General features: G+C 31.8%; 1 protein-coding gene across 1 annotated transcript in view; it reads left to right on the top strand.

Moving 5' to 3' along the window:
• LOC118192559 (neural cell adhesion molecule 2-like) overlaps window positions 1–25094 on the top strand; it is a 585775-nt gene that overhangs the window by 450728 nt on the left and 109953 nt on the right. The window contains exon 10 of the mRNA XM_085810465.1: window positions 8532–8562. Within this exon, the coding sequence (XP_085666591.1) occupies window positions 8532–8562 (31 nt within the window). The remainder of the gene's footprint in view (window positions 1–8531; window positions 8563–25094) is intronic.

Genomic DNA, 25094 nt, shown 5'->3' with positions numbered 1-25094 from the left:
CTAAGGTGTGTAGTAGCAGGCGCATTTTCCCCAAATGTATTGTATCAATTTATTGCAGACAGCTTGTCATAAAAGGATAATGGAAGCTTCTTTGGTAGGAAGTGGAAAGAATATCATTTGAAATCTTCACACCTCTTTGTGCATTAACGGACGAAGATTCGAAGAAACGGACGAGAGAGGAACCGACGTTTCGGTATTTTAAGCTTAAATTTTATTGAAGAGCTTCGGTTTTTTTAAGGTTTAATACCAAAATGATTTAGAAAGTCATACCAATACACATACATAAATTACACGGGTAAATAATTCGTCTATCTCCCAAATTCAAACACCACATATTCTGACTGGAGCATGATTGGCGTTTCTAAAGCACTAAAGCACTAAGCACTAAAGCTTTCTAAAGCACTAAAGCATGCATTAAATATGCACATTAAAGTTCTACACTATAAAGCTTTATTTTTATTTGTAAGAAGGCTAGGAATAATTTATACAATCCCTCCATAACAACTTGACAGTAGTAACAAATGTGTTCTATATTTTTTCTAATCTTCCAAAAGCATTCATTATTTAAAGCTCATGAGTAAAATAGAAAGTATCAATGTCAAGTATTTGTAACCTGTCGTAGGCTACATTTTTAAATGTGTGCATTTACATATTACTGAATGGGTAATGAGTTTTATTACATCACATTTTTTTTCTCCATCTTATGTTAACTTACGAAATAGTTTTAAATTATTTGTTGCAGCAGTTCTTTTGTAAAATCTCATGTGTTTAATAATTGAAAATTAAGGTGTAAAAGCAAACTCAATTTTACGTTATTATGTAAAGCGTTCTATAAGTAAAGTACTCATACGCTACCTTATACAGAAAATGTAACCATCAGAAGAACGATTCGTAACGTTTTGTTTAAGAAATAAGTTCGGTAAGTGCGGTTAGATTTTTTTTTGCCACCCTATACTTGGGCCCGTGTTTGAATCTCGAAGACGACATGGATGATTGTAAGTGTGTAGAATCTTTGCAGCATGAGGGAATTTAAAATGTTGCACAACAAAATGTTTTTTCAAGAAGTGAGTGATTGAGGAGGCAGGGGCAGGAAGATTTCGGATCAGTCCCTTGAGGAATTCTCAGCGAAAATTAAAAAGGAGTTGATCAAACTCGTACCGTTATATATAAAGTGTCTAAGCGTATCACAGACGAAACCGTGCCTCATGGCCGCGATAAAATTTGAGGTCCTGTTCTGCCTATATTTTCAGATCAGGGGGGACTAGAAATAGCAAGAGCAGTGCCAACTGGATGTTTTTGATGACTTTGTTTTTCACTTTAAATCGTTGTAGCTTAAAATAAAAACATAAATACTGTAAAACCTTAGCACCAATATTATTATATACAATATTCTGCAACAAAATGGTATAACAATGTTTCACATGCGTGTTTTTCGGACTAACATTCTTACAGAACGAGATTTTTATCAGCATAGAAAGTAACGTTATTTATGCTTGAAAATTAATGTAAAACCCATTTTACTATTAAGAATTTCCTGTTGCCTTGTTACTTTAGAATTGTCAAAACGTAGAGTTTTCCTCTAGACTGTAGATTCGCCCCTGCTGAAAAGAAAAATAACATTAAATAATTGTAACGTTTTCTACATTTGAATCCAAGGAAATGTCTTTAAAACTTTCTGTAAATTTCTCTATGATTAGTTTAAATGCTTACCTATGCCCTACGAAGATACGTTTTATTTGTATGGCTACCACTATAATCTCTTGTCATATATTGTAAAAGTGCTATATACAGTGGTGGCAAAAATTGTGGACACGTTTGGAAATTTTTAGGTTTTTGAACTTTGTATGCTTATAGAAAACATTACGTTTCACAAAATGCAAATTTGTATATATCAATTTAAAGAGAATTGATTACTGAATTCAATACAAAACACAAAATTCCATTATTTGCAATACAAAAAATGTTAAACGATAATAGTTATCGATATACATTAGATAGTGATGATTGCAGTGAGTTATCAGTACTTAGTAGGGTACCATTTATTTTTTATTACAGCTTCACATCGACGTTTCATTGAGCTGACAAGAGTTTTAAGCTCTTCTTTCACTATTACATGATGCCAGGAAACAATTATAGACTCAATTAGTTCTCTTTTATTTGATGGGAACCTCATTCGGACAAGGGTTTTCAAACGGTTCCACAAATTTTCGATAGGATTGAGGTCAGGACTGTTTCCTGGCCATGACAACAATTTAATGCTCTTTGTACGAAACCACTCTTTCGATATTTTGGCCGTGTGGCAAGGAGCAGAATCCTACTGAAAAATAAACGAAGCATTGTTGGGAAAGAGATCTCTGATGGAAGGTAGAAGTTTTGGTTCTAGAATAGTGTCATTGTATTTTCTGGCATTCAGTGTCTTATCGATGACATGAAGGCGACTAATACCATCTGCTGACATGCATGACCAAATCATAACACTAACTGGGTTTTTCACAGTTGCTTGAATGCAGTCAGAATGTAGTTCTTCTCCTATTCTACGTATTACATATTTTCGCCCATCACGACCGAATAACGATATCTTAGTTTCATCACTCCATATAACGTGTGACCACTGATCATTTGTCCAATTAATGTGTTCCTTTGCCCACTGTAGTCTTTTGTTTTTGTTGCTCAAATTTAACATAAGGCATTTTTCGTGGAATTCTACCTCTCAATCCAACATATGTTAATTTTCTCCTGATTGTTCTTGAAGTGACAGAAACACTAGCATCATTCAGATCACTTCTGATGGCCGCTGATGACATTTTTCTATTTTGGAGACGTAGTCTTTTTATTCTTCTGTCATCAATAGATGTGGTGCACCTTTTTCGGCTTTTCCTTCTTTGTTTTTTATTGAATTTGTCTCCTGATATCGTAAACAAAACTTTCAGACTCCATATGTAGTCACTGAACCACCCATGTGTCTTGCAATTTCAGCATAGGAAAGTCCACTTTCTAGTAACACGATAATATTACATCTCTTTCTAGGTGTCCAATCTACTCTTTTATTTGATGTCATTGCTTCTTGACTAAATATTTAAAATTTTTACAAATATTCCTACTTGTAATTGCAGTGTATAAGAAACAGGTCCTCCTTCTACAGAACATAGCAAAATAATGAATTGTTTCAAGTGTAAACATGATGTCAGCTTCTACTGGCAGTTACTAACATTTGATTGGTTCTCAGAACAAGAACAGTGATTGGCCAGGAAAGCTAGACGTTACAAACAACTTCCTAACTGTGTTTTTGATTTATATTAAAGTACATATAACTTTCTTTGTATGGCAAATAATTGAATTTTTTGTTTTGTATTGAATTCAGTAATAAATTCTCTTTAAAATGATATATACAATTTTACATTTTGCGAAATGTAACATGTTCTATAAGCATACAAAGTTCAAAAACATAAAAGTTTCCAAAAGTGTCCACAATTTTGGCCACCACTGTATAGTAAGCAATATATATAGTAGCATACATAGGAAGAAGATTTTAACAGGAAAAAAATTATGCCAGACGGAAAGTATGCCAGACGAGAAAAGAACATACTTAACGTAACAAATAAAAAGATGCACATATATTTTAAGTCTTGATATTTGATCATTTTCGTTATAATTTGCCATTACAAACATAATTCTATTCAATTAAATTCGTTCAGACTAGTACAGCAAAAAAGATATTTTGTCTCTGATGTATAAATCTACTTCTCTCGAGTCCATGGTAACAGTTTCACCCAAATATAACTATTTTCAGACTAAAGAAAAGTATATTTTATCCAAATGCATATCAGCTAGAAAACGCTATTAGTCTCGAAACTGCAATTTGCGTCGAATTCTTATAAACGGCTGTAACACTTTTCAAATTTTTGCCATTAAAAGTTATCGCCCTGCATTATACACTCTTTTGCAAAAAAAATCGAAGCACCATGAAGCAAGTGGTTCTTTTTGATGAAACTGAATAGGTACTGAACAGGCTGATTGGGACAACTGGCCTCGTCCTCTCCAGACACGAAAACGGTGATCATCTGCTTCAAGAGTGAAGCGGGATTCATCGCTGAACACTATACGATGTCAGCCTGATGGCAGCCATGATGATCGGCTGCGACACCACGCCAGACGGTATCACGGGGGGTATGGACGTGGTTGTAGTGTGTTGAATATTCGATAATGATACCGTTGAGGCGGTTCGGGACTGGCGAACTATCATCCTGTCTTGCTCGCATTAGTGATCCTTGGCCTTCCAGAGCCTTCATTTCGTCTGCAGTTTCCTTGTAGCAACTATTTCTGCCTACATCTTTCCACAGCAGTGACTGTACAGTGCAGGTGGCGGCCTATTCCTTGGTATGACCACCCAACTTCACGCAACTCTACAATGCGACCACGTTCGGACCAAGTCGACCAAGTCGTTTAGCTGTAATGTTTTCGATATCATCATAATGGCATCTTTAGTTGCTTCTTTACGGAACTACAAAGGCAGCAACTAAAAATATAAAATTTTCACCTCTGTTACTGGTTTTATACTTTGCAAATTACGCACTAGAAATGCACGCTTGGATCGCAATTCCTGGTCATTTGCCTTGAAATCTTGATCACTTCCATGTTTGATCAAGATGTTTTTGCATACCAAATTTCGTCACAATCGCAAAAGTCCTTCTTGGTGCTTCGATTTTTTTTTTTTCAAAAGTGTGAAATTAAAGAAATTAAATAATGAAGGACCTACATAAAGGTAGGATTTTTTCTGGCATTTTGAAATAACAGCCGTACCTGGAATTGTCAAATTTTGAATAACACTGTCCTTCACAGCAAGCCAACCAGCGGCCGAGCGGTAAAGTCGCTGAACACTGGTAGTTCGGTCCGAGGTTCGAATCCCGCGAACGGGAGGCTGCATGGGTGTTTTCGTGGTTTCCCCCATATGTAACGTGTATACGAGCCAGTTTCCCTTAGAAAGTCCTCCACGAAGGCATCCCTCCCCTTAGACAGATAGCCCTCGAGGCTTTGCCGTAATTAAATAACCTAACCTAACCTTCACAGCAGAATGAACACCTAGAAGCCCAAATTTAGGGTTTCAAATTTTATTGCTTGTCTATTTATTATTTTGTAATACTTCAGCGAATTTTTGATTAAAATTTTAACAATTTTAAAAGGAGCAGTTGCAACACTGTAAAGAATAAAACATATTTTTTCCAGCCCGCGAGACTCTCGATTGTAAATTCTAAAGACACGCTGCTTTTAAATATTTTTCTCCCAGTGTGGCGTTGGCCTAAATGCTTTCGAAACGTGCATGTATCTCTAAATGGAAAAAAACGCCCATTCGTGCTTAATATAAAATCTGAAACCTTTCAAATTCTTTACTTTTATTTTTATATTTACTTTTTGCATAAAATTTATTTTAAAGTACTTTAAAAGTAATTTTATGATTAAGTATCTGGAATTTTGAATTTGTAAAATCATAACAAACCTGAATGGTTAAATACTTCAAAACATGCAGGTCAGTCGCCTTTTGTTCAAATTCCTCTCGAAGTAATAAACGTAAGTATTTTTAATTAATTTAAAACTGAACCTATGAATAATTCGTTAGAGTCAGCAAGATATTTTAAGATAAACTCATTTTAATTTTAATTTCTATTATATGAATATCCCGTTAATAATGGAAACAGAATAATTGTACATTTTTACATTATGGTCATGTTTCATTCTGCAGAATTCTATTATTCAGGCTGTATTTTGTTCAGTTGAAAACTATTAAAATGTTTCATTTCATTTCGAATATTTAATATTCCTTTTGTAAACTCAAAATAAATATACATTTTATTTACTAGGGAAAATGTTTTATTATTCCACGCAATAAGAGTATTATTTCATCCAAAAATTTTATTTTTCCCTTTCATGGCAATCATATTTGTTTACAAATAGCTTAATTCAAATGTTATATTTAATTCATTGCAAACATTGTCAGTTTTAATTAAACAATAATACAATTCTTGTTATTTTCCCCAACAATTGATGTTCTTAATTCAAAATAATTTTATTATGATTTTTGTAATCTTTTACTAATAATGCAAAATCCTTATATTGTAACATGATTTTATTACAATAAATAATCTGCCTGTTATACTAAAAATTTCTATTCGTATAAGATTCAATAATTATTTTTTTAAGAATTAAATTTTCAATTATAGTGAATTAGAAATTTTACTCAAAAATCATTATTTAAATCAAACAAAGGATACAAATGTTTTCTGAAATATTTTTCTAACAGATATTGGTATTTAAATGGTTCGAAATAGTTTTCAGACGATATTTCTATAAAATATGGCATTTTCTTTACTATTTAAAAATTATATAATTTACATTTTTGTGCACGAATAAGCTATTGTTGTTCATGTACACCAGGAGTAGAAAAGAGGGTCTCCTATTCTACTGGGCGAATTGATGAAATTCAAATTGCGTTTTTTATGTATCGAAAGTGCGACTTAGGGTAAGTATTAGATTTATATATAGCATTGTTCTAATATAGGTATTTTGACATAAAATTGGTCTTCTTCTGAAATGACATGTCAGTTTTTTTTCTATATTTCGATTCTACGACTCAAGTTACGCTAAAATTTTGTAAACTGAAATTTTGTGTCGCACGAGTAGTTTTGCATCGCAGGAGTAGCAAAAACGCACGAGCAGTTTTTAAAAAATTAGCTCTCAAAATTTGAGCACGTCAGTGTTAATTAAATTTGGTATGTATTTAGTAACATCATTTTCTTAATAACGTATTTGTGTCCTTCTTTACAAATTGAAATTTAGGTTCTTTCCAAATAAAATTCACCCATTTTATGATTTATTTTCAAAAATTGTGTTTTAAAATAATTTTTTATAAATTTTTCGAAACAGAGTTTGAATTATAACTTACAACATTTTGACCATCATCTTAAAGTACAGGGTGGGGCAGGGAAACTACCTTATTTTAAAAATGAATAACACAGATAGTATAAGCGATCTCAGTTTAATTTTTCCTAAGTTATAGAGAAACAAAGTTTTTTTTATCGAGTTTTAAAAATAATATCATTAAAGTGACCTCCGTTCTGGTCCATGCATTGAGATAGTCGAGTTTTGAACTTTTTTCCACTTTTACCAGAATATCAACGGGTATGTTGTCGATAGCAGCTTGAATATTTTTCTTCAGTTGAGCCAGGACTTTTGGACGGTAGAGATTTTAGATATAGCCCCACAAAAAGGAAGCACACGGAGCTAAATCAGATGAACGAGCTGGCCACTGACGATCGCCCCGTAGAGAGATAAAGCGTCCAGAACAATGTTCTCCAATGATCTCCAATGATGCCTATTCTGGACAATACACACCAAACAGTCACATGTTCTGTATGGAGGGGCTGCTCATGAACTTCTTGGGGATTCATGCCACTCCATTATCGCATGTTTTGCTTAATGCATGCTGCAACAGGAAAGATGAAAATGAGCCTCATTGCTAAAGAACACAAGGGCATCATGAGGCATATTGTCAAGAACGGATTTGCATGCATTTTTTTCGTGAAAGAAAATTGCGCGGATTATGTTTTTGCACCAGTGTCAATTTACATGGATGAAAATGCAGTACTTTGAAAAGTAAGACTCCACGGCGAACGCGCGCTCCTCTCTCGTCCACTGCATTATCGGTACTAAACCTACATGACATAAAACATTAGATATCGCTCTTTTCTATGAGCGCCACCGCACCCTTCTCAGAATAAATGCCGCTAGATGGCGCGCTTTTCAAATATGAAAGTTTCCCTGCCGCACCCTGTAGATGTATTCCTAAGCATACCCGCAAAATATTATAGCATTTAAATCAAAATTTTCGAAGACATACATGAATTTATATATTGGCATAGTTGTTGAAATTTGACATAGTTGTTGAAAGCGATAATAATATCTAATATGGTTTACGCCCTTGGTTAAAACTATTTGAAAGTAGGAACGAAGTAACTTTTTTTCCGCTCGTGCACAATGTAAAAAGGGAAAGAAGAATAGGTTGCCATGAATTAAAAGTTCGCCAAGTGATTTATTCTTGGCACAAACTGAGAAAATACGCCAAGATAAATATTTGAATTTCTCCGTAAATTTCGCACGAAATTTTACAAAATTTAATATTTAGGCGCAATTTGAGTTGTAGAATTGAAATATGGAAAAATGTGGCATGTTATTTCAGAAAAAGTCTTTTGTGTCAAAATACCTATATTAGAACAAAGCTATATATAAATCTAATGTATATCCTAAGGGGCGCTTTCGAGATATGAAAAACGTAATTTGAATTTCGTCAATCGGCCCAGTAAAATGGGAGTTATAGAACTGTTCCATTATTTTTTCCGCAATGTACATAAGCTACGAGTGCAAAAATTAATTTCTTAAGAATGTTGTTAATATATTATAAATGTTATAAATTTTGTTAGTTATTGTGTCATTTTATTTTAAAATGAACATGTTGTTAAATCATTTCTTTCATTTTTTAGAATGCCAAGGAGGAACCGGAACGTCAGATAAGTAAGTTACTATAATTTGCTTATACTGTTGTAAATTATTCAATGAACTTCTCTTTCAAATGAAGTCATCCAAAAAATACTTATAAAAATAATCAAACTCATACAAAAGGTATCCATTTATCAAATAAAGTTTCTATTTAACATCCTCTAATCTCGTGAGGAATTATATTTAGACTGAACATAAGTAAATTAAACATAATCCACTTTGTCTATCCCTATCCGTTAAAACCAAATGTAACTTTTATGAACGAAGTGATATAATTTACATACTTTATCAAGAAGCGGTGTAATTCATATATAATGATGATATTTTACTTTTACTTAATTTCGCTATATATATTATTTTGTGATAAAGTGCAGTAAACAACTATAATATTTACTGCATAACAATTATTATAATTACTTAATTATTGTATTTTACTGCAGAATTTTCATTATTATATTATTATTGTAATTACTTCTATTAAAATAACTATTATTATAATTTATTAAAATAATTTCACGCCAATAAATAATTGTTATAAATAAACTATAATTAAAATTATCAGATATAATTTTTACCTTTAAACAAAAAAATAAATACATTATTGCCCACCGAAAAAAAGAAACTTCTTAATAATTATTAATGATAATTATACGATAATAAACAGTAATGATAGCTATTTTAATTATGATTATTATAATGTAATAAATAATTATGTCTATATATTATAATATTATATTTATTTTCGATTTTTGCGCTCAAATCTATATACATATTATACATATGTATAATATATCTATACATCCCATATGTATAATAATATCTATACATATTATACATATGTATAGATATTATTATACATATGAGAAAGGGAAACGAAATTTATTTTAAGAAAAAGGACAAACAATTCTTTTGTAACAAGTTACAATATTGGTAAGTGTTACATGCTCCATTTGGGCACATCCCGTTCGAAATAGGATAGAAACCTATTAATCATTTTTTAAAACTGCGAAAAGAATACTTCCACTAAAATTAGTTATATGATTTTTTAATGATTTTATTCTTAAAACTAAGTGACGAAACATTCACTGTTCTAATAAAATTGTCAAATTATGAAAAAAATTCAACATTCTTTGTTTCCAGGCTGAAATCAAAAAAGTACTCTAGCATTTTTTTCTGCAAATATGTAAAAAAAAGCGCCCTAAATGCATATATAATCGGGGCCCCTGATGACAGGATCACCCGATTATATGGGCACTTTTAGGCAACAAGCGAACTCCAATCTAACCCGCATCCCTGCAGCACGTACAGTTTGTATATCATAAGAAAAGCTCTCGCCAGTTAGTCTGAAGCTATCTGTTGCCGTAGAAGAGAGTCTTGACCCATTTTCCGTAGGGGTGTCTTGAAGAAGAATCATAAACTATTTCCCCTCAGCAAACAGTCGCCAGTAACAAAATAACAATAAAGCAACTCTTGGTTCGCCACTATTTGATATATACTAGCCGTGTTGTTATAGCTACCCACCTGCCAGACACTGTGGCGGGTACTCTTCGTTTCGTAGACAGACAGTAGTTAACTCCAATTTTGAAAAACTTTACGTGGTTTGGCACAATGCCAGCCAAGGTTGCGTTATAGAAATTTGAACTAATAGCACTTAGGTGCTTTGCATATTTGTTACAGTGAAGTTTTAAACATAAGCGTGAGAGTATACAGTTCAGGAATTCCGAATTTCTTCTTTACATGCGATATTAAATTAATCTTCGTAATTTTATGTCTGGGAATCTTAAGCTGTAAATTGTAATTTTAAACTTAAATTCTTATTATTGTAAATATATGTTCGATGTTGTTGTACTTTTAAGGAAATCACGTTGTGTTATCTTCACTTTGCAAATAAAATATGTAGTTATTACCTGGAGTTTTCTGTAATAGGTAAGATGCTGGTTGAGATTAAACAAATAGCTGGTTAAATGTTTACATGGTCTGCATGATTACTTCAGTAAATTTGACTCATTGTTTACAGGACCGGTGCGGCAGTGAAATAATGTACTGTTGTATGCGTACTGGTTTGCAATATATTATAATAGATTAATATAATTTATTCTAATTAAAATAAATATATCAGAAATATATCAAAAGAAATATATTAATATATATGTATACATATATATATATATAATGTTGTAAGTTGGATGACTGTCAGTTAAAAGATTTGTATATAGTGTAATTACTCAATTGTATATATTGTAAAAAGCTAATTGTCTTCAGACATATACTGTTACTATACTGTTACTAAAAAAATGGGCCTATTTCCTGCCTTTAGACTGTCCATTAGCTCTTGGACAGCGAAAATGCCTTTTTCCTTTCTTAAATTCTTAATCATTGCGACACGACAATTAGCCAGAAATTAATTAATTTCCATTCACTAGTATTTTTAAAAAAATCTTAACAGACGGTCTCTCTCAGATAAGAACTCCACAAAATACATCCCTCAAGAATTCCAAGTCCCACCCACTACCATAAATTACTTCACCCAAGTCTTACCGACTGATATTATTCAAAGCCCCTACTGCCGCTAAGAATTTTCGGACACCCTACACTTCTGAGTCAGACACGAAGAGAACACACTGCCAACTCCCCCACTAGAAAGAATGTAAGTTACTTAATACCTTTCTGGCCTTTATATCTTCATGTACATTCACTGATCTTATTTATATTATTTTCTATTTTATTTTTATATTATTTTTATATTATTTTTATGTTCTCTTTGATTTGTTTTTGCAAAGTTTGCATTATTTATCTTTTTTATAATCTTCTATGTTTATTTCAACTTTACTTTGATTTCGATTTCATAATGACAATTTCCAATGTTTAATTTATACAAATAATATAGTACTCAAATGCGTAACGATGAAAGTGTCGGGGACGGTTACTCGAGTTTTACAGGATTTCTCTACAGTAATTGATTTTTACTCCAAATTGAATTGACTAAAATGCTTCATGAGAATAAGTTCTTTGAGTATCAGCATTAGTTCATTAAAAACGTTAAACGCAGCGAATACAAAGCGCAGCTAAACAGAAAGCCAACTCTGATATCTCAGTTCACGCGGAACTAAACTACAGCCAACAACAGCAACTAACTAACTAAGCAACTAACTAAAACGACATGACATGACTTTAATATGCCGCGATTAACTACTATAACAACTAGCAGTATTCCGCCTCTATTAACTCTTTGAAGACCATAACGCCCCAGACGGCCTTTCATTCGAACGACCAGAACCGCCCGAAACGGCCGAAATTCTGATGTTGTTTGCTTCCATCCCCTAAGGTATGTAGTAGCAGGTGCAGTTTCCCCAAATTCATTGTATCGGTTTATTGCACACAGATTGTCCTAAAAAAGATTTATTTGTGGTTTCTTATCTTTATGTGTTAGAAAGTAGAAAGGATGTCATTTGAAATCTTCACTTTTCTTTGTGCGTTAATGGATGGGGAGGGAAGAAAATTACCGTGACTCTCGAAAACATTTTCGGGCGGTTCGGTATTTTTATGCATACAGGTTAACGAAAATTTCGGTTTTCAAAGAGTTAAGTAATGAAAATCTGAACGTATAAACGCATTTCTATAAACATTAACAGTCATAAGGAGGAAAAAAATTAAATAAAAAAATAAAAGGCCAAAAACATGACAGGAAGAAAATAACTAAGGAAAATACGCTCTCTTTCTTTGGAAATTTATAGATTTCAAACGGTTGCAAGATATTTCTTGTTCATTCTGCTTCTGCAAATTACTGGAAAGCAATATGAGGATAGAATTACGTTTACAGTTAACATAGTGGTCAGTTACATCTATTCAGTTTCAGTACAAATTACCGAGATACCCATTTATTCAATGTTAAACGCACGTGCTCCTCCATTTTTACTTTTCCAGCATAGCTTTTTCTTAATTTGTCTCGCGCTGCATTGAACGGGGAAATGGAACAATTTTAATTATAATTCCACTAAAATTATCTATCTAAATACAAAATTCGTAACAGCACAGTTAATTAGTCATCAGTGAAAAAGCATAGTGCAAAATCAAGAACAAATAATTAGATTTCATTTTTATTACCAAGTTTTCTTAATTTTTAATAATTATTATTTAGTTAAATTCTGTGTTTTTTTAGTGTCATTTAAATATTACTATTATCCAATAAAGCAAACATAATCGTTGATTTTTATGGACTCATTATGCGATATCGGCAAATAGTAGTAAGCATCGCAGAGTATCTCAAATTACTCTAAAACTATCAGATTAGGCTAGCCTACATATTCAACGGAAAATATAAAGATGATATTTTTCTTTTACTTCTCTGTAATTTCCAATGTAAAAGATAAATGTATTAATTGTCAGCAAAATTATCTTCCTCAGAAATAAATTATTCTGCAAAGTTTTTAGTTTCAGAATATTTTTTTCTTTTTTTTTTTATCTTGAAGAAGAATGAGCAAAATGTGTTTCTTGGGATTCATTTTGAATTTCTATTGAATTCCTTTAATTGTTAAAAATCATTTTCCATTTATTTAAAAACAAACCTATGAATGTATTTTGTATTTCATAGGCCTTTTAACTTTCTCTTGATTACGATTAATGATTGTCTTGATGAAAAAAAAAAATTAATATGGAGAATCAGTCCCAGTGAAAAAAAAAAAAAAAAAAAAAAAAAAAAAGGTACAATAAATCAAATATTGCATTTTATTATGAAAATATAAAATTTGGAATGCAGGCCAGTAACACAGATTTACATTATACAATAGCCGAGGAAATTATTTAGAATATTATAACAGAATTACAGTATTCCAAGCATTTACACTGAAAGTCGTTTAACACGAAACTGAAGGGTTTGAAATATTTTGAAGAATTTCGTGTTAAAGGATATGTTGGTGTACTTAATTACGGCAAAGCACACTAGGGCTATCTGCCTAAGGGCAGGGATGCCTTCGTGGAGGACTTTCTAAGGGAAACTGGCGTTAAATGATATGGAAAAAGAAACATATTTAACAAAATTAAGTTTATTAGAGTACTTTTTATTTACAAAGATATGTATATATATGTGCATTTAATACAAAATTTTCCACTTTTTTTTGAAAAACAAAGCATTTATTGAAGTTTTGGAAAATAATCTGATATTCTTATTTGCATTGTCTTTTTAGCATAAAATTGTCAAGAATTTGTTCAATGCCGTCCATTTTGTTATTCATTTCACCATTGGAATGTGCGTCTAAATAACTGCGCCTACTTTTCCCATGATGTTTTTCATTTCAGATGACGTGGAAACAGGAGCTGCATTATTCATTTCATTTTCGGAGTCGGAATCTGCATCAATGATATTTTGTGATCTTTGAACAAACACAAAACTGTCATTGTCTGCCATAATCGAGGCTGTATACACATTATCATCACCTACTGCAACGAATTCTTCCGATGATATAGTAGGACAGTCCAATAATACAGAAACTTTCTCAAACATTTCATGAAGTGTCGGCTTAGTTTCAATATCCTCCTTCTCTATTTCTTCTGGCGCGAACCAAACACACTGCTATGTACTCATCATCGAATTCCAAAGCCAACTGATGAGAGATGAGATGTTCCTGTATGTCGTTCGTTGGGGTGGATGGTGAAAGTAGCTTAGAAAAACAAAATTGGCTCGTGTCACAGGCTATTGCGAGGGTATTTCAAAGCCAAGTTAGCCTCCTTTCTACGAACATTCGAAGCCATCTTTTTTCATTTCATACCCCTCTTAAATATCGCCTGCGCTGCTGGCTTTTTCGGTATTTAGTTCATTTCCTGAAGGGAAATCTCTTCGTGTTAAGAGAACAACAATGCATGAAAATACATAGTAGTTTGTCAGCACCGTTGTATTATTTCATGTTAACCGATATTTCGTCTTAAGCGTTTTTGCGTTAAACGTGTTTCACTTGTAAAGACATTAGGTTAATTGGAAAAGCCGGAGAGATGAAAAATTAACAACGCCTTCACCGGGAATCGAACCGCGGACCTTTGGAATACCGGCCCAGCGTGCAGAACCACTACACCACGAAGGCACGCTAGTAAAGTGGGAGAAATACTTTATATATTCCACTTTTTAAAGGGCGACTTGTGTTTTCAGGGGACCCAATCGCAAAATCCTGGGTGTGGAGAAACCTCATCCATCACCCTTTTAGTTCGGGCGCCACTGTAGAAGCATTAGGTTAGCTGGAAGCAGAAGAGATGAAAAATTAGCAACCGCCTTCGCCGGAAATAGAACCACGGACCTCTGGCCCAGTGTGCAAACAACTACACTAGGAATTCACGCTAGGAAAGTGGGAGAAATACCTTATACACTCTATATAATATTTTTTTTTTTACTTTGAATATCATATTATTTAGAATATAGACTCTCCTTCTATTAGATTTAGAACATAATTACTTCAAATATGATTTAGAATAAATATGTAATAAATTATTTAGAATACTCTATATTCTACATAATTTCTAATTCTAACATACTAGAAAACATAATTTTACTAATAATTACGTATTTATGCTGGCACTTATTTCATGTTTGGTTGTAGAGTATTATATTTTCTTACACATTTTATTGCTGAAATACAATAAAAATTTAGATATTTTGCTGAATTCTATGTAAACTCATATTGTTAAGCTTGAACAGTTTATAGTAGATTTTGAAAGCTTACATTTTCTGACCTTTCACAAACTATAGTCGTTTAATTTTTTTTTTCTTTTTTTTTTGCAAGGTGTATCCATTCGTTCTGTGATATATTGAGATTTAATAAAAAATAATTCTATTGAGATTTAATAAAAAATAATTCTGGTTTCATGTTAATTTCATTCGAAATTTCATTTTAAAAGAATGCTAAATGGAAGTTGAATTTTTCTGTAGATTTAATGTTTACTGCGGCCAGTTTTGGCAACATTTAATTCCGATCTGTATTCTGTGCTAACTGTGATCTGATCTATAAAAATTGTGTCAAGGAGTGCATGAAATAACAGCATTAATTTTGGCGACAGAAACCTACAATAATTATTTACAGTCATTGATATGATGTTAAAATTCTTATTCGGATCATTTGCTTTGTTGAAAATGCTGAACATTCAATAACAAATTTCTCAGACTTAGATGTCTTTTACCAATGATTCCATTTTACTTCAGCACGAAATTTTGTAATTCTCAAACCCTTTAAATAACAGCCCTTCACCTTTTAATAATTTACGGCGCTAGCTTTTAAACTCTCATGATGAACGTCCAGCTATAAATGTGTAATTTATTCTTTTGAAAATGACAGTATGTTGCAAAATAAATAGAAAAGTTGAAATTTTGAATACTCGCTCCCATAAGCCATTGCAATATTTCATTTTCTCAGAAAGCAAATACTACGCTGCTATTTTTGTTTCCCTCATGTATTTTGAAATCCGAACTGTTTTCAGGTTTGTAGAACACATACAAAAACTTAAAATAGTCGAAAGGTCTGAAAATCTGAAGTTTAAAATAAATCATTCGAAACAGCACAGAACATGATAAAAAAGGAAAGAAAACATACCACATCCTAAAGAAAGAAGCATATGTGTAAAGCATCGAACCTAACGTTGAAGCATTACCGTAAACATAAACTTTAAATTTATGCTCGAAAGAATTATTTTCCAGTTTTGGAAGTATTGTCTACACACTGAAACTCGAGTAAGAAAATACCCAAAGAAACAGGTTTTAGATAAACAAAATGATAAAACTTTTGCAGGTTAAAAACAAAACGCTGCCTTTTTCGCTTTGAATGCATAGGGTGCATGTTTTAACTTAAAACATTCTGTCTTAAATGTTTATTTAAACGTTTTTGAAGTTATTGGTCAAATGTATTCGTGAATGTTTAGTAAACTCAAATTGGAAAAATGTATTAGCTTTTACATAATATGTATGAAATTCACAGAATATCTTTTCAGTGTTAAATATCTGAGATGATATTCTGCGAATCTGACAAATATTACATAAACTTTAAATATTGAATATTTAGATGTGTTTACAGGAAAGATTTTATGATACAGCAATTAAAGCAAAAGTGGAGAATAGCACAGTTAAGCCTAATCTTAGTTTATAACCCTGATGGTGATATTATTATAGGTTCTTACATGGCCATTAGTCAAATTAATTTTCTCTAATACTATAATTTCTTGTTTTTGGCATTTTATGCTCTTTTAAAACTCTTTATTCAATTATTTATTTAAAAAGCCAAACCGCATTATTATTATTATTATTATTATTATTATTATTATTATTATTATTGAGTGAAATTTTAGGAATTCACGTTGTGATATTGAACTGAAAATGAGTCTGATTTTCACAACCCGCCAGTTCGCGCAGTGTCACATTACACTGAACAGGAGGCAGTTTGAGAAGCTTCTGGGGCAGCCGATTCCATCCTGCCTCGAAGCAATGTTTTGGTATCGAGGTGGTTCTCAGAGAGTCATAGCGAGATGGAATCGCCCTCCCAAGGGAGCACTAGATATGCTGCATAGGTAAGCGGTCACGAGATCTGGTTAACCAATCCATGCTGTGAATATCCTCACTTTCCAAGTAAACATCGATTAGCTGAGCTTTATGTGGATGAGTGTTAGAACAAGAACCTAGGACAGAAATAAGAACAGTAACCTAAGACCAAATGGCGTTCTGAAAAGTCGAACATAGGAACCTAAGACCTCCTATCTATACCTTATAGTAGTAGTCAGGAAGGGTTTCAAATATGTGCGTTGTTATCAAACATGATGCCCACTCAAACCATTGCACCGCTACCATTTTAATGGTTCATTTCATTTCCCTGATGACGGAAGGACGGTGTCGTGTTCCAGTCTCCCTCTCCAGATACTGATTTTCGGATTTTCTAAGCTGTCCCTTTATGCTCAGGGTAAACCACAAATTCCTGATGAAACCAAGCTGTTCTTTTGTCCTGCCATTAAGAGATCCTTAGCAAATAACAAGTCTTTAGATCACTTGGCTACTCATCGGCTTCTACGTTAATGTATAAACTATTATGTTTTATACACTCACTTAATATAAGACTAAACCTGACTTCTTGTCCTGCCAGCAAGGAAATCTTAGCAAATAGCCAGTCTTTAGACCACTTGGCTATTTTTCAGCTCCTATTTCAATATATAAACTGTCTTATACACACATTAATGTATAAACTGTTTTATACACTCAGGTAATATAAGACTAAACCTGACTTCTTGTCCTGCCAGCAAGGAAATCTTAGCCAATAGCCAGTCTTTAGACCACTTGGCTATTCCCCAGCTCCTATTTCAATATATAAACTGTCTTATACACTCAGGTAATATAAGACGAAAGATAATTTTGAGTGTCTTCAGGAGACACAGATACCTTGCTACCAATAATATTATTATCTGCAGTGGAAAAACGAATTTATTTAAAAATTTAAATAATACATTTATTAAGAAATGTATTGAAGATCTTTTTTCTATAGTTTACTTATTTAGTAATTAAGCTTATAATAAAAAAGTGAAAAATTTAAATTAAGCTTTACACAATCCAAGCGAAATATATAGAAAATAATATGCAGCATTAATTACAATAATTTAATCTATATGTCGACTCAAAATAGTTTTAATAGAGAATAAAGATTATGTTTTAAAATTTAGTTTTCCAAAATTGTAGCGTATCATGTTATAACAAAATGTACCTCCCAAAGCGTGTGAATGCGATTTAAATTTGAATTTGTGTTTTTTTCGGGGGGGGGGAGGATTATTAAAGATAGATGGATGGGGAGTAATATAGTAAATATGTGGAAATATATATTCTTTCAAAAAGCAACGATAAATAATTTCTGATTTACTTTATTTTAATGAACTATATTTATGATATAAATGCTTTTTAAATTAATTCTACATAAAACGGATAATCATAGTTAAAATTAAATAATTGGTTTCCTAGATTCAAACCTAAAATTTTACTTCATTTATGTGCAGCAAAAATGCTTTGAAAGCTTTTCACCGCACAATAAATCAGAAACAAAAGATAAGAGAAACTAGGCATTTAGTCAAAGTAATAATTAAAATCCCATTATTCTTAAAGTGTTACTGAAATTTAAGTTAAAAATATTTTTCAATATTTATAGAACTACTTCAGTAATGTAAGCACAAACATGCTATTAATTACAATTTAATGCTAATATATAGCGAAAGATAACTTAATTTTTTTTAACTTATAATGAACATACTAGTCTAATTATATTTGTGCTGTCATAAAATATACTTGTTGTCGCTTTTTCTTCTTTTTTTTCTATTTTTTTTTAATCCGAAGGAGAAAAAGTAAAATTAAAGGGAAAAAATTACCGTAGCTCGCGAAAGAAGACCCAATGACAACACATTATTAAAAAGTTCTGAAGATTTTTTTTATTCGTTTTCTTTATTTACAGAAACATCGACATAGATTACTTTGCTTGTGGACGTTATAATCAGATAGGTGGTCATAGATAATTAGGATTAATTAGCACATTAACTTAAGAACATAACAAGTACATTCTTTTTTATTAATAAACTTGCAACAAGGTTAAAAAATATCTTAAAAAATTATATTCTTATTTCCCGGATAAACCTAATTATTTGAAGATGATTATGATAAACAAGATAAAGTCGATAGAGCGCAAACTTTTTTCTGAAAGCATTTCTGGTAATTTTTTTGAAATTTTCTTCCAAAGGGACAAACCATCATATCAGTGCCATTCGCGCAAAGTTTCGGAGCACACTAGCTAACTGACTTTCATAAAAGATGCCTAGATAAAAACAACATTCCATTTCGAATTATCATCATATTTACTTGTGCAAGACATCAAAACCGTATTAATCTCTTATGTTGCCAAAAGTGCTTTAGCATGGAAGCTTCCACAGCTCATGAAGAGCTCATGGGCTGCGGAAGCTCTGCTTCCATGAAGAGCTCATGGGCTGCGGAAGCTCTGCTTCCATGAAGAGAATGAAGCTTCAGCCCATGAAGAGACAGAAGACAATGTTATATGACACGTCACAATTAACTTGATGATGGTATGTCACATTTGATTTAAGCATTACAAACTATTATGTGATGAATTTAACGAAAATCCGTGATCCCTAATGTTATCTTCCCTTCTCTTGAGTGACAGAACTGATACAAATCAGCCGTTGCTAATATTGATCTCTACAGACTGTTGAATGTTTGGGGAAAAATGTCTGATAGAAAAACTGTGTGTCAACGTTGGCAAAGTGGAACAGAATTTTAAAATAAATAAGTGAAATATAAATTCTTGAAAGTGGAATTAACATAGATGCTGGCACCACACATGCTCAAGACACTTCAAGGTCTTTTCTAACCATGGCAACAACGGCTGAGGGAAAAAAAACGATGTCTCTAATTTGCTAAAGATACAAATTCCCTTTGTACGGCGATGGCGACACACATTGTGATCGTGAATGACGGTAGGTTTGCTACGACCTTCAATTTCCCAATTTAAAGTAACAGCTTATAACAAGATCACCTACTTACACTGCCGGAAAAAAAGGGGGCAGTATATATATCTAGTTCTACTCAGCCGATTGAAGAAATTCGAATTGAGTTTCTCATGTCTCGAAAGCGCGACTTAGGATATGCATTATATTTTTATATAGCATTGTTCTAACATAGGTATTTTGACACAAATTGGGTCTCTTTTCTAAAATATTTTTTTTCCATATTTCGATTCTACGACTCAAATCATGCCTTAATATTCAATTTTGTAAAAACATTACGCAGAAATTTACATAGAAATTTAAAAATTTAGCTTGGCGCTTTTTTTCAATTTGCGCCAAGAATAATTGACTTGGCGAACTCCTTAATATATGACAACCCATTTTCCTTTCCCTTCCATTGTGCAGGGATGGAAAAAGATTTACATCGATGTTACCTTTATACATAGTGCATGAGCGGAAAAAAGCCACTATCCTTTCTACTTTGAAATAATTTTAATAATGTGCTAAACCACATTAGATGTTATTATCACTTTCAAGAAATAAGTCGAATTACAAAACGCGTCAATATATAAACTCACGTATATGAATACGAAGCTCTAATTTGTTGCAGATATACCTAGAAATACATCTACTTTAAGACGATGCTAAAATTCAAAGTTTTTTTAAAAATTCATAAAAAAATATTTAAAAATATATCATAAAAAATGGGGAATTTTATTTCGAATGCACCTAAATTTTGAACTGCGAAAGAAGGAATCATGTAAGTGTAGAGATATTTATAAATATATACGAAATTGAATTAACACTGAGGAGCTAAAATATTGAGATCTAATTTTTTAAAAAAAACTACTCCTGCTATCCTTACAAAACTTGGCAGTTTGGCATAATTTGAGTCGTGGATCGAAATATGAAAAAAAAAAAAAAAAAAAAAAAAAAACTGGCATGTAATTTCAGAAGAAGACCGATTTTGTGTCAAAATACCTATATTAGAACAATGCTATATATAAATCTAATACATATCCTAAGTCGCGCTTTCGAGACATGGAAATTTCGTCAATCGGCCCAGTAGAACGGGAGGTATAGAACTGTTCCTTTTTTTTCCCGCAGTGTACCTTTTGAAGTTTTGTGGAAGCACGCACCTCGAATCTGCAACTACATATTCTGCACTTGTTCTTGCATAGTTAACCACTGTCTTATGATAGTCTCTCTTTTTTTTTTACTTTGCGCAATTAAAATTTCCAGAGCAGGGAGATCTCGGGTTTTAGCTCTATCCATATTCAGGTTATAATATTAATACCACAATAAAACATAAATTTTAAGAAAGAAGCCGAGCTTTTACAGGTTCTTGCATCTGCTAGCGTCACGCATTGTGGCAAATAAGATGTCTAGTCATAAGAATGTAGCACCCGTATCCTAGTCAAATACATTGGTTAAAATTAAATCAATCGAATATGACAGAGCAATATTCATTAACTAAAAATTACCAGAATCGATTAATCTGCGAATAATTAAAGTAAATATATCCTATCCGTGACTGAAGAGGTTTTGCACGAACACTAACCAAATCGTTATGCGGTATTGTAGAAATTGAGTTGAATTATCTTTAAGCTGCTACAAGTTAGAATAAACGAAATTGTTTAAATAGTCAAAGACAAAAAGGAAATTTAATTTTAAAGAAATGAAATGTTCAGTACATTATCAATATCTACACTGTCTACAATCACTGAAATATTAAGGGCATTTAATAAATTAATCGAAGTAAAATACGGTGAACCTGCTTTTTAGGATAAGGAAATAAATAAATGGTTCTATGTTCAAACAGACATTTACAGATAATTCATTTCGATAATTAGATCAATTTCTGGGTAAAATATTTCCCCTTTAAATTGTGGAAACTTAAGAGATTACAAAGTGCATTTTTTGTAGCCTTTCCAATTACCTTGGTATAATTAGCTCACAGACTTTATTATCTTGGAAGAGAAGATAAAAGAACAAAAACTCCCGTCCGAAAAGTTTAAAGAACCCGCTAAAAAAACGTGCAGCAAATTGAATAGACTTTAGGAACACTTACTTCGTTCTTCTCAAGCTAAAGGAAGTAAATTGAAAGATCAAGTTGAAGCTTTTAATTTAGAAACTTAGATCGTAAATGGAAAAGATAATTTGATGAGAATTATACAGGAAAAGAGATTTTGACTAGTTTATTTGAGCTTATAAATTCTTCAGAAAATTATTTTAAGTCTCCTCGTTGGTAATTATACTTTCATTTTATCTGATAAGATTTTTTTGTTCTTCAATTTTGAGGTGCTTATCCAAAAAACATCGCAAAGACGGCTTACGTCATAAAATCTCCTTTATTTTTTATATACACTAAAATTAATATATATGCAAAATTATCTTTCAACTATCGACTAAAATCTGCGCTTGTTAGAGCAATTCCGTAAAAAACATGAAAATGTGAAATGCTTCTAGTTGTTATCACAGTTATTTAACTAAATAATAAGGTTTTATTTATTATTATATATCTCCGAATTTTCTTAATGTTAACATTTTAACAGAAGTCTGCGAAATTAAATTTAAAACACAATTTAGTTTCATTTATTTGGATCAAAAGAGCAGGCAGGTTTCTTTCAAGTCTTCATCATCTGATTATCTGTATGTTTTAAAGTGTTGCCAGGTATATTAAGGATACAACTTGTATCTGAGTTTAATACTTATGCTCATTCTGATATATAAAATTTAAAAGTTATTGAATAGATTAGAATGGACAATCGATGTGTAGTTCGTTCAATATCGTTAATTGTTTTCCAAATAAATGCACACACAACGTAGCTATGATTCGCGCTTGAACGATACCACAAGGATACCAACGTGAAACAATAATACATATTCATTTGAAGAACAGTCCAAAGCTGAAAACATTTTTTTCCCTATTGAATCAGTTGGTGTCCACTTACAAAAAAAAAAAAAAAACAAACAAACAAAAAAAAAAAAAAAAAAAAAAAAAAAAACTGAAATGTTTCAGATTTTAAATTACGTCCAAAGGGGCGTTTTTTAACATTTTGTGTGTTACCTTTCTTTATTAAATATCATGTTCCTCGCACTTAAACCATAAGATCCAGTGCAACAGCAACATCGCAAAATAGTTTTAAAACGAGCATATCTTTAGAATTTCCGATACAGAGACTCACGCGCTGGAGATAAAAATGTTTTTTCTGCACAACGTTGCCATTGCTCGCTTTGAAATCCTTGAGTTTGTTAATCAAAAATTCGTCAAAGTTTTAAAAAATAGGAAATCGATCATAAAACAAATTTCAAATTTCAAATTTGGTCTTCCACATGCTCATATTCGTTGGAGGATTACGTTATTCAAAATTCGATGACTCTATGTACCGTTGTTTTATCACAATACGAGAAATATACATACATTTACGCAGATTTTCATTATTTAATTTCTTCAAATATAATGCAGGACTCTAACATTTTATGGCAACAGTTTGAAAAGTGAACCGACATTTATCCGTCCGACGCAAAATGCCAAAACGAAACTAATAGTCCTACGGGATTCAAATCCCTTTGGACTAAAAATAACCGAGAACCACAGTAATAATTTTTTAAGAGCATAATAATAATAAATCTATAATAAATTATTATTACGACTGCTACAGATTATTTGAAATTATTAAAGATTTAATGCCACGAAATGTAACCAATAGATGCTGCAAAAAATGGGTAGTGACATCAGAAAATGTCTACAGAATGGTATTTTAAGTCCCATTCTGTTACGCTTCTGGTACGCTAAACCTATTACCAGCACGGGTTTTCTCTAAGAAAACTCAAATTTTGGAAAACAGACACGAGAAAGAACCATTTTCTCGATTTTAATTCCTGGAACTTTATATCTTTGTTTATGTATTCTTAATCTATTGCATTAAATGTTTAGACATATTTCAAAATGCACGTATATAATCGTTCTTACAGACATCGCAAAATAAACTATACCGTATATATACGGCCCTGCCGGTCCGAGGGTGGCTAAAATTTTATAAATTCTCATTTCTCGGTTTGGTGTGTGATTTTTGTTTTCAATTTACAGAAATACATTGTTTAGCAAACTCACGATTTAAAAGCAATTAACTTACTTTTAATAATATTTGTTTTTTCTAAAACGATTTCGTTGTTATAATTTACAATTTTTGTTGTTAAAATTTAAGAGATTGAAAAAAAATAGTTTCTGCGTTTTTTAACTTGCAATATGTACGCAATAGTAAAAATATAAATAAATAAAAAACTAAATAAAGAAACAAAAGGCTGAAGTTTTCAGATTTCATATTACAACCAAAGGGGCGTTTTTTTCCTTTACATATACATAAACGATTAGAGAGCATTTGGGCTAAAAATGTTTAAAAACAGCCGATGTTTAGAATTTCCGATAAACAATCTCGCGGTCTCGAAATAAATATATATATATATATATATATATATTTTCTTATAGTGGTGCCATTGATTGCTGTGAAATCATTTTGTTAATAAAAAAAATAAAAAAAAAAAAATTCAAAATTTTACAAAATATGTAATACACAATAAACTAAACTAGAAATTTAAAATTTCGGACTTAAAGGTGTTCATATTCGGGTGGAGGAATACGTTATTCAAAATTGATGGCTCTAGGTACTTATTTTCACAGTGCGAAAAACGTGCATACCTTCATGAAAATTCTTCATTATTTAATTTCTTTAAATATAATACAGGGCGATAATATTTGGTCGCAATAATTTGAAAAGTAACTCAGACTTCCTGGTGATTCGACGCAAAATGCTGTTTATCCCTTCTGGGCTAACGCTTCTTTGGGCTAAAGATAAAAGAAAAAGACGTCCATGTTTGAAAGGGGTTAGAAGTTCATCCGCAATAAAATATCTTAGTATATTCATTCATATTTCATATTTTAAATCTAATATTTTCCTAGATTTTTTTGAAATTATGATAGTCAGTTAAAAAACAGGCAAAAAATAGGATGCCATTGACGGTAATTTTGA

Source organism: Stegodyphus dumicola, chromosome 1 (genome assembly GCF_044657685.1).
Source record: "Stegodyphus dumicola isolate Sdum_Otavi_A_Nest chromosome 1, ASM4465768v1".
Lineage (NCBI taxonomy): Eukaryota > Metazoa > Arthropoda > Arachnida > Araneae > Eresidae > Stegodyphus > Stegodyphus dumicola.
This window is presented reverse-complemented; position numbering and strand designations above follow the sequence as displayed.